Source organism: Bos grunniens, chromosome 10, assembly GCF_055505025.1.
Source record: "Bos grunniens cultivar Pamir isolate PY7600 chromosome 10, Bosgru_T2T1.0, whole genome shotgun sequence".
In the NCBI taxonomy this organism is placed as follows: Eukaryota; Metazoa; Chordata; class Mammalia; order Artiodactyla; family Bovidae; genus Bos; species Bos grunniens.
The window spans coordinates 77,343,096-77,358,670 of record NC_141174.1 but is presented as its reverse complement, the minus strand read 5'-3'; the positions used below and the strand labels follow the sequence as shown (position 1 = coordinate 77,358,670).

The 15,575-nt window shown below is 54.4% G+C and overlaps 2 protein-coding genes and 1 long non-coding RNA gene across 6 annotated transcripts; 2 read left to right on the top strand and 1 right to left on the bottom strand.

The window, feature by feature from the left end:
• The first annotated feature begins 1,141 nt into the window (after nucleotides 1-1,141).
• Nucleotides 1,142-4,014, top strand: LOC147365006 (uncharacterized). Its single transcript, XR_015135078.1, has 3 exons — nucleotides 1,142-1,278; nucleotides 2,635-2,708; nucleotides 3,910-4,014. It is a non-coding gene; the product is annotated as an uncharacterized LOC147365006 (long non-coding RNA).
• On the bottom strand, nucleotides 2,046-4,916 carry TMEM253 (transmembrane protein 253). Of its 2 annotated transcripts, none has more exons than XM_086322195.1 (7): nucleotides 4,800-4,916; nucleotides 4,542-4,679; nucleotides 4,044-4,154; nucleotides 3,903-3,959; nucleotides 3,496-3,612; nucleotides 3,240-3,386; nucleotides 2,046-2,686 (listed from the first exon to the last, which is right to left on the bottom strand). In XM_086322195.1, the coding sequence occupies exons 2-7, from the start codon at nucleotides 4,641-4,643 to the stop codon at nucleotides 2,606-2,608; spliced, it is 615 nt and encodes a 204-aa protein (XP_086178321.1). In that variant the 5' UTR covers nucleotides 4,644-4,679; nucleotides 4,800-4,916; the 3' UTR covers nucleotides 2,046-2,605. The 2 variants fall into 2 exon arrangements, with proteins under 2 accessions (XP_086178321.1, XP_086178322.1); XM_086322196.1 differs by having other exon boundaries at nucleotides 3,502-3,612.
• Nucleotides 4,917-6,844: 1,928 nt separating this feature from the next.
• ZNF219 (zinc finger protein 219) lies at nucleotides 6,845-15,541 on the top strand. 3 transcript variants are annotated; one of them, XM_086322175.1, is made up of 5 exons: nucleotides 6,845-6,890; nucleotides 12,051-12,142; nucleotides 12,424-13,831; nucleotides 14,134-14,265; nucleotides 14,481-15,541. In XM_086322175.1, the coding sequence occupies exons 2-5, from the start codon at nucleotides 12,137-12,139 to the stop codon at nucleotides 15,083-15,085; spliced, it is 2,151 nt and encodes a 716-aa protein (XP_086178301.1). In that variant the 5' UTR covers nucleotides 6,845-6,890; nucleotides 12,051-12,136; the 3' UTR covers nucleotides 15,086-15,541. The 3 variants fall into 3 exon arrangements, with proteins under 3 accessions (XP_086178301.1, XP_086178300.1, XP_086178302.1); XM_086322174.1 differs by lacking the exon at nucleotides 6,845-6,890 and adding an exon at nucleotides 7,253-7,391; XM_086322176.1 differs by lacking the exon at nucleotides 6,845-6,890 and adding an exon at nucleotides 7,698-7,800.
• Nucleotides 15,542-15,575: the final 34 nt, after the last annotated feature.

Here is a 15,575-nt window from a genome sequence, read left to right as displayed (position 1 = left end):
ACAGTGGAAACAGTGTCAGACTTCATTTTTGGGGGCTCCAAAATCACTGCAGATGGTGACTGCAGCCATGAAATTAAAAGACGCTTACTCTTTGGAAGGAAAGTTATGACCAACCTAGATAGCATATTCAAAAGCAGAGACATTACTTTGCCAACAAAGGTCTGTCTAGTCAAGGCTATGGTTTTTCCAGTGGTCATGTATGAATGTGAGAGTTGGACTGTGAAGAAAGCTGAGGACCGAAGAATTGATGCTTTTGAACTGTGGTGTTGGAAAAGACTCTTGAGAGTCCCTTGGACTGCAAGGAAATCCAACCAGTCCATCCTAAAAGAGATCAGTCCTGGGTGTTCTTTGGAAGGACTCATGCTAAAGCTGAAACTCCAATACTTTGGCCTCATGAGAAGAGTTGACTCATTGGAAAAGACCCTGATGCTGGGAACGATTGGGGGCAGGAGGAGAAGGGGACGACAGAGGATGAGATGGCTGGATGGCATCACTGACTCGATGGACATGAGTTTGGGTAAACTCCGGGAGTTGGTGATGGACAGGGAGGCCCGGCATGCTGCGATTCATGGGGTCGCGAAGAGTCCGACACGATTAAGCGACTGAACTGAATTGAACTGACGTGGTAGGATCTCCAAATGGTGGTGGTCCATGGACTTGGGTACCTGAATAATTTACAAGGAGCAGAGCACCCTGCCAGAGAGTAAACCTTTGTGGTTTTAGGCCATTGAGATTTTGGCATTGTTATCACAGCATAACCTAGCCTAACCTGATACAAGGTTCATCTGCATGGTAACTGAACTTTTCCAAGAATTAAAATGCAATTCTTACATATCTGATCATATGACTAAAACTTGTTGCTCCTATGTGGAAGACAGTTAAGAATGAATTGTTGACTTTCATTCCTAGCTTCTTCAGCTACCACCACCTTCTGATTTTGAGGAAAATTATTTTGAGTACTTCACAGATGAGCTCTCCATTATTCTGGTATTTAGACGGGGAGGGGGTTGGGGGAGATTTTGTTTTCTCATTCCAGAGCCTAATCCCAGAACTGTCCCCACCCACTAATACTCACACAATCTTGTCATAGGGCAACTATTACCACTCCCAAGGTGTCACAAACAGCTGGCACCACTGCAATGTAAGGGCAATGCAGCCAGGCTGCGCTCTTTCCTCACTGGTGCCTGAGCTTGGTTAAGCCTGGAGAAGCAGCCTTCTCAAGTGGGAACAAAAATGAGTGTGAGGCGCACACCCATCCCGGCACTATGTGAATTTGGGGTGAGTTTTTAGTATTGCAGGTCTGGTCAGTTCTAGTTTCTCTAGCGGCTAGCAAGCTGTCGGGTTGGTGCTACTGGGTGCCCTCGTTTTCCTGGGCTTTTCTCAAGCCCACCTGAACTTGCCATTTTTGCACACTTGCAAAGGTCATAAACGGTGGGGGTTGAGCACAACCAGAGCTTCTGCAAGCGCGCCGCAACTGGGATCAAAGGTCGGCAGGGCTGCCGAGAGGCTGAGCCTGCGCAGTCCCGCTCTCGCCTTGGAGAGAAAGGGTGGCTGCAACGCGGGATCTTTACACCGGCTAGCTCACAAGAGGCGGGAAAATCTTAGGTTGGGTCGCCGTGTCCCTCCCTCTTCCTGCCCTGTCCACACCGTCTGCCCAGCCAGTCCGTCCTCCTCAGGCGCCTAGGCCCCGGGGGAGGGGGATGAGAAGGGCCCTGGGCTTCTGACTCATCATCTCCAACCCCTTTCTCGCGCGCGCTCCAAGTCTCAGGACTTTGGACCTGGGCACTGTGGGAGGGGGCACGGCAACAGCATCTGGGAAACCCCAGCTCTGCCGAGGGGCAGCCCTCAACCCCAGCCGGTCTCCGAAGCTACCAGATGGAGGAATATAGAACCCCAGTCAGTTCTCAGTTACCGAGGTTGGGGTGGTGGCGCCCCCGCGTAGCACTGCCCGCCCAGCTCCTCCCTGCACGCGGGGCCAGTGGTCACGTCCGAGGAAACGCTCGTCTAGGCCCAGATTTCCAGCGCCTCGCGTCACTCAGCAGATGCACAGCGCCCCCACCACAGAAGGGAAGGCTCTTTATTTCCCAGCAGGCCACAGGGCGGCGAGGCATCCTGGGATTTGTAGTTTCCGCTAGACTAGAAAGGCACCAGATCGAAGTGAGAGAACGGAAGCACCAGTGGTGAATTGATTTCAGAGAGTGGGCGTGTACAGAAACCCGGGTTTGGAGTGAATGGGATTGTGAAAGGTGGAAATCTTGGAAACAGTGAGATGAGGCAGATGTGAAGCTGGGGAGGCAGTGGGTAAGAATGGAAGGGAGGAAATGGATCTAGCTGAAAGTTAGTTTACGGATATCTTATCTTGCAGGCAGTCAGATTCTCAGGGCTGTGAGGTGATGGCAGACTCACTCTAGGTATTGCTTTCCCCAGCAGGGAAGGGTAAAGCAAGGGGCCTACTCAGAGGGAGAATTGAAGGCACTCCACCAGACTTCATGTATGTCTCAGGGGACTCCATCTAGTTTGAGTTCAGGGGGATGCTGTGCAGGAGAGTCTGGAGAATGTTCCCGTGGGGTAGGAGAGCAGCACATGTCTGCTTCCACTTGCCAGCTCACTGATTTGTTCTCTTTGCTGTGCTAGCCACTGTGGGACCAGTCTCCAACTCAGGAACTTCCTCCAACTCTGAGAGGCCCTGAAAACCAGACAGTTGTGAGGTGAGCAAACATCAAGGGTGAGAAAGGAGGAATCCCAGAGAGACGCAGTTTCCTCCTCTCCGATTTTTTCCCTCATGTTCGCACAGTCCTTCCAATATTTAGTCACATTCCTAATGCTCTCCCACATTTCTAGCCCCAACCATTTAGATACTCAGTTTCCTGTTGCCCATCACTAGGAGAAAGGGAAAGTGAAGTTGCAGTCGAGTGCGACTCTTTGCAGACCCCATGGACTGTAGCCTACCAGGCTCCTCAGTCCATGGAATTTTCCAGGCAAGAGTACTGGAATGGGTTGCCATTTCCTTCTCCAAGGGATCTTCCCAACCCAGGGATCAAACCCTGGTCTCCCGCACTGCTTTACCGTCTGAGTCTCCTAGCCATCACTAGGAGAGACATGTCCAAAGCCAGAAAACGAATAAGTTTCAGTTTAACAACCTCTCCTGCCCTGCCCCATTGTTTTCCCTTAAGTACCATTGACCAGAAGAGCCAGTGAAAAAAGTTTCTAGCTCTCTGCTTCCTCCCCACCCTCAATACCTCCTGTAGCTCCTGGTAGCGCAGACTCTGGCTTCTGCAGCATCTTGGCTTCCTCTGGCTCAGCAGGAACAGGGAATATGCTGAGACCAGCACTCCCCCTAGGGTGAAGGCCTCAGCGCTGAGCTCCAGCACCAGCAAGCCGGCTAGCTGTAGGTAGATGGGGCTGAGGGTATGCTGCAGGGGACCCTGCACCTATCTGCCCTTGTCCTTTCCCCTCCTCTTGCCTCCACATCCTCCCACATTCTCCTTTATTTACTTGTACCTCGGAGGGGACAGTTGGGGCAGACATCAAGGCTGTCTTCATCACCTCGACCACCAATGCGATGAAGCCCGAGATCAGATTAAAGGTGTTGAATATCATCATGGCGCGCACCTGCCAGTGAGCCAGTTGAGTCCTGCCAGCCTAGGGGACTCATTGGAACCTCAAGCCCCACCTGTAGCCTAGCTGAAAACAAAACTCAGCTCCTATTCCTCCACCTCCAAACAAGACCATCAGCCCTTTAAACTTTCTTATTTTATCCCCTCAGGGTTTTAGGCCAGTCATGGGCAGAGAGCTGACACAATTAGTCAACAGTGAGAAATTCACTTCCTAGACTGAGATGTGCATGTGTGTATGTGTTTCAGGGGGTGGGATAATAGTACTACATTCTTTTCCCCTCTCACCTTCCAGAGACGGGGTGCTCTGCGCAGCTCAAGAGTAACAATCCCGGTGAGGAGACCCTGAATGATGAGAAAGGCAAGTGGTGAGGTTTGGCTTGTTAGGGAGGGGCCCTTCCTTCTACCCTCCCACGTGGTAGTTCTTACCAGTATGCCAGGCCCAAGTGGCAGTGCTGTGGTCATGTGACAAGCAGAGTTCAGGCAGGCTACTGAGACAGCAAAGGGCACCACAGCCACTGCCAGCCATAGCTGGCTCACCTGGAGGCCAGATGCAGTGTAGTTGAAGGGAAACTGTCAGGAATTCCCTTCCTCCCAATCCTTGCCTCTTCCAGAGATCAGCGATTGGGAAGAATCATAGTGCCAGAGAGTAGTCAACCAAGGGTCATAAGGAGAAGGAGATATCATTTAATTTTTTTCTGCCTCATGTTGTAGTTCAGTTACTTACCTGTGTGTTTTCCCCATATGGAGAATCTACTTGGAGATTAAGGGTCTTCCCTTGTTTATTCTATATTTCCTCCACCCTCCTCCCACTCAGAACCTAGCACAGTTTCAGGCACGTGATAGGTGCTTACAAAACATGTGTAGAACTGAATTGGGGGTACAAGTTAACATGCTGAAGGTCGGGGTGGGGCAGCTTGGCCTCACCGCCAGCACCAGGAGGCGCCCACTCTGCCTGTGCCTGGCCCAGTGCTGTAGCTTTTCCAAACGAAGGCTAGGTCTCTCTTGCTGACCAGCTCTGTCCTCCATGGCTCCCTTGACCACTAGAGCTCCGTGATTTCTAGCCTGGGAAAAATGCATTATGACACCCATCAGAAGACAGGACATACAGCAACATCTCTTTCAGCTGCCCCTCTGCCCACTTTCAATATCCAGGAAGTTGAGGTTTAGAGTCCTTACACCTACCTAGTCTTGAAGCAGCTGCTCCAAAGGGATGGGTCCCAATCGGGCCTGGAGCTCCTGGCAGGGCCCCTGGTAGCTCAGAGCAGATGACAAACTTGTCCTGGCAGAGACAGGCTATCAAGGCTGAGGTGTGGTGGGGCAAAGGTCCCTATGAGGGCTTATGGATCCAGGGAGTGGCGGTGGGTAGACACCAGCCTCAGTTCACTCTACAAGACACCTCGCCCTATCTCATTCTGTTCCCATTTCCTGTTGACCCCGTCTCTGCCCATCCTTTGTGCCTCTTCTGATCACTCACCTTATCCACATGGATACTATCACCCTGGGCTCCAATGTCCCATTTCCACCTAATTTTTTTCCTTTTTTTAGGGGGCTTCCTCCTTAACTTACTTGCCATTCCATAGGGAAATCCCACCTCACTCTCTGGATTAGTCCCATCATTACCACTTGAAGATTTGTCCCAAGACCAGCCAAGACCTGGCTTCTTATCTCTCACTTTCTGGACAATTTCTCCTCTCTCATTCCTTTCTTGAAGGATTTACTCTGGATTGGGCACTGACTAAGTGGATGGAGAGCTCTATTTATAGTAGGGATTGTTTTTGACTCAGTGATAACCTGTAGTTAGACATGTTAGAAGATGGTCCTTAAATGGTCAGTCTTGGAAAGGACACTATTGCAACAATTAATATTTTTGAGGGACAGAAGTTGCCTTGAAGCCAGGCAAGCTCTGACACTTTCCCAGCTGTGTGGCCCTGGATACATTATTCTACCAATTTGAACCTCAGTTTGTTGAAACTGAGTGATTAAAAGGGGGACAGTAATATGACTGGGAAGGGTTGTTGACTCAGGGTGGGTACATAATAACCATTAATGATGCTGATTAATTTATACTGATATACCTGATGCCCATATATTACAGCACTTGGGTTGCAAAGAGTCACACACGACTTAGCTACTGAACAGCAATAAAGAAGCAGCATCACCTAGGCCCAAATATATATTCTGTAGATCAAAAATAGGAAAAGCCCACCTTGGTGCAAGCCTGACTTCTGGAGGTAACCAGATCTATGTTCAAATCCCAGAGCAATCCAGGTGACCTTGGGCAAGTTACTTAATCTCTGTTTTCTTATCATTAAAGGCAAATTAATACCAATCTCAAGGGGTTGCCTTAAGTATTAAAAGAGAAAATGCATATGAACCAATTCAGTTCAGCACCTGGCTCATACACACTCAATAAATGTGAGTCGCTATTATTAATTGATGACAGAAGACTGAGCCAGAAGACCCCAGGAGTTAGAACTAGGAGGCAGGGTCCTGGGGGGCAAGTGGCCTTCTATGTGAGCCACTTCTGCCCTGCTCAGTGCTGTGCCAACTCACTGGAGCACTGTGCCCCCTCTTCTTTCCTGGGCAGTGAGAATCACATTTAAAGGAATCCTGAGAACTACTGTGTCTACTCTCTCCTCTATCCTTACGTATATTAATTTTATTTTGTGGCGATGGCCTGACAGAATGTGAGATGTTAGGCTTGCACTGAGTTTCCCTTAACTGGTAGGCCAGTGAAAAGAGACTACTAGCCTTGTTTTCCTTACCTGTAAATGCAGACTAATTATAGAAGTGTTATTGGAAGGATTGTATACTATTAAATATGTGATCAGGCGTTCAGTGAAATATTGATCAAATCTAAGTGTCCAATTTACAAATTTGTAGTCCCTGTCTAGATTACAATCTCCTCGAGGGAGAGTACCACATTCCCCTGCTGTGTTCATCCCCCACGGCCCTGAGCGTAGTGCTTGGTACTCAGTAAGCACTCAGTAAATATGTGTTGTATTGAAGAGCCATTAAAGTAACTTAAGGAATGGAAAAATAGAATTCGAGAGGAAGGAGCAGGAATTGTTTATCAAGAACAGAAAGGACCGAAGAGTAACTTTAATGTTTCTTACACGGCCGACATTAACTATCTCTATAATCGCCCCTCCTCCTCCCCCAAAAGAGAGACAGAAATTGTAAGGGAGAGGCTTTGAGATAAAACCCCAGGAAGAACTTCCCGAGTCTGTGCATGTTGGGGCAGAAAGAGCGGCAGAGCCAGCTCCTTCCCTGGTATGTCCGGGTTTAGGGTGGGAGGGGCAGTCCTGCTTGGAGGCTGGGGGAAGGACGAGATGACCTTTCAAAATCTCTTCCAGTCTCCTGTTGGAATCATCCGTGCGCCCCACCCCCGTTCCCCCCCCCTCCTCCGACAGCGCCCCCAGTCTCCAAACGGCCCGCACCCCGCCCCTGGCGGCCGCCTCTCGCGGCTCCCGGGGTCCCCTGCTCCCTGTCCCCGGAGCCAGAGCCCCGCTCCCGCTCCCGCTCCCGTGCGGCTCCCAGCCCCGCCGCGCCGCCCCCCGCATGCTAATGGCCGGGCCGCCTCCCGCCGCACACAATGCGGGCCGGGGCCGGGGGCGGGGGACCGGGGAGGGGGCGGGGGCCGGGCCGGGGGCGGGGGGGCCGGGGCCCGGCGCATCTCCCCCGGCCCCACGTAACGCTGACGCCCGCGCCGCCGGCCCGCCGCCCGCCGCCGCCGCCGCCGCCGCCCGCTCCGCCGCCGCCCGCCCGGGGCTCGTGAGTAGCCGCTCCCCCCACTCCCGGCCCCCCCTCCGCCACCCGGCCCCCGCCCCCGGCCCCCGCCCCCCCTCCCGGAGGGGGGGGGCCCGCTACGCGCGCCCGGCTCGGAGCAGGTGCAGGGGGCGGGGGCGGGGGAGGGGCGCCGGCTCGGCCCCAAGCAAACTTCGCCCAGAGCTCCTGGGGGGGCGGGGTGGGGGCGGCGGCCACGGAAGCCTGAGAGCTAGGGGGGCCTCGAAGGAGGGGGGGTAGGTGGGGGAGTCGGGAAAGCGGACACCAAAGGGGAAAGGCCAGCGGGGGTGGGGGGGGGCGGTCGTCTTTGTAGGGGCCCGAAGGCAGGGCGCGAGGGGCCTGGGGGTGCCGGGCGGCCGAACTGGGAACCAGAGTGGATGAGTGCCCCCCGGCCCAGGTAGGGCTGATGGAGGAGGAGGGGGAAGGGACCCAAACTCTCCGGGAGCGGGGGATGGGGGAGGGGAGAGGATGGGGGGGTGCTTCCCTCTCTGCGTCCCAAACAAAGTGTCACAAAGAGCTCGGCCGGCGGCAGCGGCGGAGGCGGCTGCAACTCAGCTTTTGTTCTCCGGGCCCGGGTAGCTGAGCCTTGGCCTCCCAGTCTCCCAACCCTGTCCCCCATCATCCTTCTGGTTTATCTTCCCCGGGAGGGGCCAGGGGTGCTGCTAGAAGAACCTCTTGTGCAAGATCAAAGGTCTTGCCGTACTTGCCAACCTACTTCTGGGAAGGAGATTTTCCCAGAGGCTTTCCTACCCACTCCCTACCCCCTAATCTGAGAACTGAGGTTCATATGGATGCTGAGACTCTGACCTTTCTAGGGTCAGCTCCAGCTAAGGGGGCTTAGGGCTGGCTGCATGCCGCTCCCCCAGATCCAGGTTCTTCGGAACTTTCAGAAGAGGGGTCAACTTGGGACATGCCTCTGGGATAAGATTCACCATGGTGGGGTGGCTGTAGGTGAGCAGGTGTACTTCCCTCTCACCTCTTGCTGTCCATTTGCGGACTATAACCCCCACTCAGGGTAGTGAGGATGGAAGGAAGGAGGCTTTACCAAGAACTCAATTTAAAAGGTGGGCAGGCTGTGCTATTAGGTCAGTTTTGGGGGAGCCACCTGAGCAGTGCAGTTCAGAGGACCATGGAAAGGAGGCCGTAAAAGTGAACTAGTGGCGTGTCCATGTGTTAAAGGTGGTCTTGACTCTAGACCACCTAAGGAGTTCCCTTTCAACTCCATCTAGTACAGCATTAATCATAATGTTAGAGGACTTGGAAGGCGTAAAAATTCTCAGAGGGGGAAAACATCAAGTATTAGAGATGACCAGAGACAGAGATCTAGTCACTGTCCTTCAGGCCCTATACTTCAAGTCCTGACCATTGCCCCTTACACTTTGACCCTAAAAGCTTTTGAAACACAAAGTTTGAGAGAGAATCTTGATGGTCCTCCAGACAGCAGATGCATCTATGTACTTGTCCCTGTTGTTTCTAAGAGTCTTCTCACCAACCCTTGATGGTCCACACCCCCTTTCCCACCAGGTCTCCTAGCACATAAAAGGAATTGGCCTATTGCTTTGGAAAGATTTTGGATCCCTATCCCTGGCCCTACATCCTTGTAGAACCCAAATAAGGGCAAAATAACCCTTGATTCCCACTGAGGGTGGGAAGTAGGTCAGTGCTACTGCCTGGCTAAGTCTCGTGGTTGGTGTTTAGGGCCTGACTATAGAAAACTCTGATTATTGCCCACGGGCAATGCATACATGATCTGGGTTCCAGGTCATTTCATAAAATCTGGGGCTCTGGGGCTCTGTCAGTGCTTTCTCCTACTGAGAAAAACTTGTGGGATCAGGTTCTTGGGACCTCTTTGGTGAGGAGATGATTCTGGAGATCTTGCCTGAGCCTAGGAGGGTCTCTCAGTGGGTTTTGTTGATTTGAGGCTACCCTCTGGGGAAACTTTCCCTGCTGGGAATTCAGCTTCACTTTGAGCCTTCTTGTATATCACTGCATTTCCGTCCTGGAAAACTGCTATGTGGAAAGCAGTGTTTTTGTTTTGTTTTGGGGAGGAAGCTTTGCCCAATTCCTACTCTACTTGCCTTGGTATGAGATCAGTCTCCCAGGAGGTATTTTGTTTACTATCCTATAGGCACTTTTAAGGGCCCTAGAATCTTCTCAGAATCAGAGTATGTGCCCATAGGTTAGTCAGCTATGACCATGCAGTATTCCCAGCCTCCTCCCCCTCCTCCCCCACCATCTGCTTCCTCTGAATATACCAGATTGGCTGTACACCAGGATGTTCCGGGAATCCCCAGGAGAGCAACAGAATGTGATGGACCCAAATATGATGCCTCAGTAACTCATTCCAGGATGTACAAACTGTAACTGTCAGAACACTGCTTATAGCTAATTAAAATTCTTCTAGTTACATCTATTTTCTGTTACATCTGTCTATTTTCAGTGACATCCAAAAGGCCAAAATAATCCCTCTGGTACCACTGGTTTTTCCCCCCTCTATGGTTTCCAGATAAGAATTTTAAAAAATCCTCTGGCTTTTCTCATTGCCTTATGTGAGGTGCTAAAATGGCAAATGTGGCCCCTCTAGCACTTCATTGCTCTATGGTATGGAGGTGGCCAAAGAGGCTCCTCTGGTAGCCCACTGCACTCTCCATGGTACTGAAGGAATGACCATTTGTTTCAACATCTCTCTGGGGTCCAGAAGAGTCCTATGACTCAGAACCACAAAACTTTTGAACTGGAGGGGACCATCAGTATAAATTAGTCTAATCCCCTTATTTTACAGATGAGTAAACTGGGAAGTTAAGTGATTTACTGAAAGTTGCAGGGCTATTAATGATCTGACTGGGCCCACAATAGTCTTGTACTTTCAGTCCTACACTAATTCATCTTTCATTATATTACTTAGTGAACTCAACAAGGCTCTTGGTCTCAGGAAAGGGGCTTATTTGGAGGATCCAGAAGATGAGAGTGGATGCCTTAATTTGGAGCTGCAGAAATAAAGATATTAAAAGTTGTGGTTGAGGTTGTTTAGTGACCTTGGACAAAGACATTTTGTTAATTAATTTCCTGTTAACAAAATTCCCATCACCCAGATTCCACATGTAACAGGTACCTGACCCTTCACAGAGTCTTGTCCCATCTACTAAACGTCAAAAATTAAAGCACCGTTAGGTCTCCAGAGCCTTTTTTCTTTGCAGGGCTGACCCTAGCTCAGTTCTCTTCTGTTAAAATTCCTTAAGCAAAATAATGCTGAATCCTTTTCTTTCTCAGTAACCTATTTCAGTTTCACAATACCTATTGTAAGCAGGTTCTTTATACCTCAAACATTCTTTCTGTCTCAGGCCAAAAAAAAAAAAAAAAAAAATCAGGTAAGGTCCACATTTGTCTAGCTTTGACCACATACAGTTGTATATGGAAGCAAGAAAGATAGACTAGATGACTTCTGGTCATTCTCCTAGGTCTATTTCCATGAATCTTAATTCTGGGGTTGCTTCTAAGTCCTGCTAACCTCCTCTGCAGCTTAGAATCAGGAGATCCTCACCCCCCACCCCCACCCCCAAGTCCTCTTCCTCTCAATGCTCTTCTCCTTCCTCAGAACTGGAGCTTTGCACATCCCAGGCTCAGGGAATTTTAGCCTGGAGAATTTTAACCCTTTTCAGCTCAGAGCATGTGCTGAGCCCCTATCTGTGCAGATGGCCCAGCCCCGCCCCCCGTCCCTCACTCCAGCCTCTTGAGCTCAGAGCCAGTGTAATCCTCCTCTTGTGTGAGGGAGCCTCTCCCCTGCAGAGAGGAGGAAAGCCTGCCTCGGAACAGCCCTGGACAAAGGGGCTGAGATGCCCCATCAAACTGCAGGCTCCAAGGTTTGAAATGAGGGGATGAATTCTATCTGGTATTTGCAGTTTTTAACCCCTTCCCAAGGCCAGCAGCGCCCCTTAACTTCCACTCCTCCCCCAACTCTCTCTTCATTCCCTTTCCCTCTGGCTCTCTCCCCCTTCATGCCCCTCCCCCTCTGTCTGTCTCCAGACTCTGCTGCTGGGAGGTGTTTCTCTCCCATGCATGAATGAGTCTCTGTAATGAATGGAAATGAATGGATCAGGAATCCAGGCGGAGGGAGGAAGAATGAGGGGGAAAGACAGAAAGACAGGGTAAAGGCAGAAGGAAGAACTATGGAGCCTGGAAGAATGTTTGGCTGGCTGGTCAGTTAGGGGTCTGAGAGCAACTGGTCCCACTTGGATAGCTGAGGAGCATGGCAAGCCGACCCCGTTTGCTTTTCCCACTGCACAGCCCAGTCTAAATGAGAGAAGAGTATACTGTGATGGTCTCTTCCACCAGCAGGGTGGCGGAGACGTGGGTGGGGGGCGTGGTGGTGTTGGTGGTGATGGTGGTTCTGCATAAGGCATTTAAAATGAAAAATTTGGGGGGAAGAAATCTGGGTTATCAGGGAGCCTTGTGGACAAATAAAGTAGTACAAGTTTTGAAGACAGTAGCCTCCTCCTGTCTCAGGATGTAAGGCAGGAAGGAGAAGGGATAGATTCCAGGGTGCTAAGAGTTTGGGGCTCTCCGGAAGAGACTCGGGTTGGGGTGACTTTTTCCACTGCTGAAAATCAGGGCTCATCCTTTGCTCCAAATCTGTCTTTCTTGCTTTAGCTCTTCAGCACCTGTTGCCTTCACTAGCAGCTTTTCCCCCTCCTCTTCCGTACACTCCTCAGAACCAAAGAATGTGAAGGGGGTCCATGGAGGTGAGTGAGGCTCTGGCCTGAACCTACAAGTACCTGCAACTATACTTCCTCCCCTCCCTACCTCTCTTTCTGTCTCTCTGGCCTCCCATTATTTCCGTGGTCCCCAAAGCTCAGTTCCCATTCATCCCCCAACTTCCTCGAGGTGAGTGGGAGGGGCCCCCGGTGTTCTTGGTTCAGGCCCCGACCCACCCTCTCTTGGGTTCCTCTGGCTCTCCGTGTCCATGTCTCCCCCACAGCTCTCCCTTCTCCACCCTTCGCTCTGTTCACATCTTTCTCCACAGGGCTCACGTCCCCGCGCCCCGGTCGGCCACCTAGCGCCGTCGCCCCCGGCTTTCGACGGCGAACTGGATCTGCAGCGCTACTCCAACGGGCCAGGCGTGAGCGCCGGGTCTCCAGGGATGGGAGCAGTGGGCTGGTCTGAGAGTCGCGCAGGCGAACGGCGCTTCCCCTGCCCTGTATGCGGGAAGCGCTTCCGCTTCAACTCTATCCTGGCTTTGCACCTGCGGGCGCACCCAGGCGCCCAGGCCTTCCAGTGCCCGCACTGTGGCCACCGTGCTGCGCAGCGGGCGCTGCTGCGCTCACACCTGCGCACGCATCAGCCCGAGCGCCCGCGAAGCCCCGCAGCGCGCCTGTTGCTGGAGTTAGAGGAGCGAGCTCTACTGCGGGAGGCCCGGCTGGGGAGACCTCGAAGTTCAGGAGGCCTGCAGGCCACCCCTGCCACCGAGGGCCTGCCGCGGCCCCAGGCTTCTTCGTCGTCCGCCTTCCGTTGCCCGTTCTGCAAAGGCAAATTTCGCACCGCGGCGGAGCGCGAACGCCACCTGCACATTCTGCACAGGCCCTGGAAGTGCGGCCTGTGCAGTTTCGGCTCCAGCCAGGAGGAGGAGCTGCTGCACCACAGCCTGACGGCCCACGGAGCTGCCGAGCGCCCCCTGGCGGCCACCTCGGCTGCGCCCCAGCCTCAACCTCCACCCCAGCCTGAACCTAGATCGGTCCCCGAGCCAGAGCCAGAGCCTGAAAGTGAGGCAACCCCCGCCCCCGCTCCTGCTGCTCCCGAGGAGCCCCCAGCGCCTCCAGAGTTCCGCTGTCAAGTGTGTGGCCAGAGCTTTACGCAGTCCTGGTTTCTCAAGGGTCACATGCGCAAGCACAAGGCCTCCTTCGATCATGCATGTCCTGTTTGTGGCCGCTGCTTCAAGGAGCCCTGGTTCCTAAAGAACCACATGAAAGTGCACGCCAGCAAGCTGGGCCCACTGCGTGCTCCGGGGCCTGGTTCCGGGCCTGCCCGGGCCCCCCAGCCTCCTGACCTGGGCCTACTTGCCTATGAGCCTCTGGGCCCTGCGCTCCTCTTGGCCCCAGCGCCCACCCCCGCTGAGCGCCGTGAGCCTCCGAGCCTCCTGGGCTACCTGAGCCTACGAGCTGGCGAGGCGCGGCCCAATGGTGAGGGCGCTGAGCCTGGGGCTGGCCGCAGCTTTGGAAGCTTCCGCCCGCTGCCCTCTGCTCTCCCAGCCCGGGCTCGCCGGCACCGCGCTGAGGAGCCAGACGAGGAAGAGGAGGTGGTGGAGGCAGAGGAAGAGACCTGGGCCCGGAGCAGGGCGGTGGGCCCTCTGGCTTCCCTGCCCTCGCGCCCAGGCGAGGCCCCAGGGCACTCTGCGCCTGCCGCGGGGGCCCAGGCGAGGTCCACCGCCACGCAGGGTACGTAAGGATCTCCTCTAAGGTGTTCCACATTGTGGCCCACTCTGACGCCACCACTGCCCTCCTGCCCGCTCCTTTTAAAAAGGACCTGCCTCTTCTCGGTTTTCCTCCCTTAGAGGCTTTACTACTCTTTGAGGGCACAGTCCAACTCAGAGCAAGTCGAACCTCTCAGGTTCCCGCAAACGTTTTGTTTCCTCCTGGGCTGGGAGGGGAAGCAGTTCTGTGGGTGGTATGGGGGCACATGGACCTAATAGAGTTAGGGCAACGGGTCCTTCTGACTTCTTTTAATGCGTGTATTGCAGAAGAGAATGGTCTGTTAGTTGGAGGGGCCCGGCCTGAAGGGGGCCGGGGGGCCACCGGCAAGGATTGCCCCTTTTGTGGAAAATCCTTCCGCTCAGCGCACCACCTCAAAGTGCACCTGCGCGTGCACACAGGTGAGGGGGCAACCTCCGGGATGGGGGGGGGGCTGAGGTCAGGAAGCGGGGTGCGGGGTGCGGGTGAGAGCTCGAGAAACACCTCTTAATTAAAATCAGAAGGGTGGGTTCGGCAGTGGTTTTTTTTCCTTGCCCAAAGCTTGTACATGGAGTGAAATGCGGGCAGGGGCGGGCAGTGATCGTGACTCTGGCGTTATCGCACCCCTCCTTTCCAGGCGAGCGCCCCTACAAGTGTCCGCACTGCGACTACGCGGGCACCCAGTCCGGCTCGCTCAAGTATCACCTGCAGCGCCACCACCGGGAGCAGAAGAGCGGAGCCGGCCCCGGGCCACCCCCGGAGCCGCCGCCCCCTTCCCAGCGGGGTTCGGGCCAGTCGTCCGGAGCCAAGGCGGCTCCGCAGCCTGCGACCTGGGTAGAGGGCAGAGCGAGCCCCCGGCCTCCCGCGAGTGGCGGCGCGCCGGGGTCCCGTCGGAAGCCCGCCAGCCCCGGGAGGACCCTGCGCAACGGGCGAGGCGGTGAGGCCGAGCCCCTGGACCTGTCCCTGCGGGCAGGGCCAGGAGGCGAGGCTGGGCCAGGGGGTGCCCTCCACCGATGCCTCTTCTGTCCCTTCGCCACGGGAGCCCCCGAGCTCATGGCCTTGCACCTACAAGTGCACCACAGCCGCAGGGCTCGGGGCCGCAGGCCGCCCCAGGCCGATGCATCCCCGCCCTATGCCCGAGCACCGTCAGGAGAGACCCCTCCCACTCCTCCGCAGGAAGGGGAGGAGGGCCCCGGGCTGTTGAGATCCGGAGAGGCTGGGCTAGGGGGCCAAGAAAGGTAGGGAGCCCTCTTAGGGGGCCGTTAGCTTAGTTTACCCCGCCGGAGCGGGGCAGCGGTAGAGGTAGTTGGGTAGAGCAGCCAGCAGGGGGCAGCATGGGACCCATATCCCAGCCCCGGGCGGACCAGAGGTGGAGGGGCAGAGAGCGTGAGGAGGGTGGGCGGGCGACACCCACCCAGCCCACGGGAGAGTCACAGTGCCTTAGCAGTGGCAGGGGTGAGGATCAAAGAACGGGGTCCCAGGGCTGGCAGAGAGGAGTGTTCCTGCTGAGGGGCAGCTCTGCCGGTCTTTGCTGGTCCATAGGCGTGAGAGTTTATTTTTGTACAATGGGTGGGGGTGGGGGGCACTGCACCCTTCTAGCCCCTTAAGGGGCCCTGTAGACGTCGCTATTTTTGGTACGATTCCTGTCATCCCTGTCGCAGAGTTGTGTCCCCAATAAACAGGTGTCTTGAGACACAGGGCACTGTGTCTGCCTGCCTATGTCCTGTCCTTG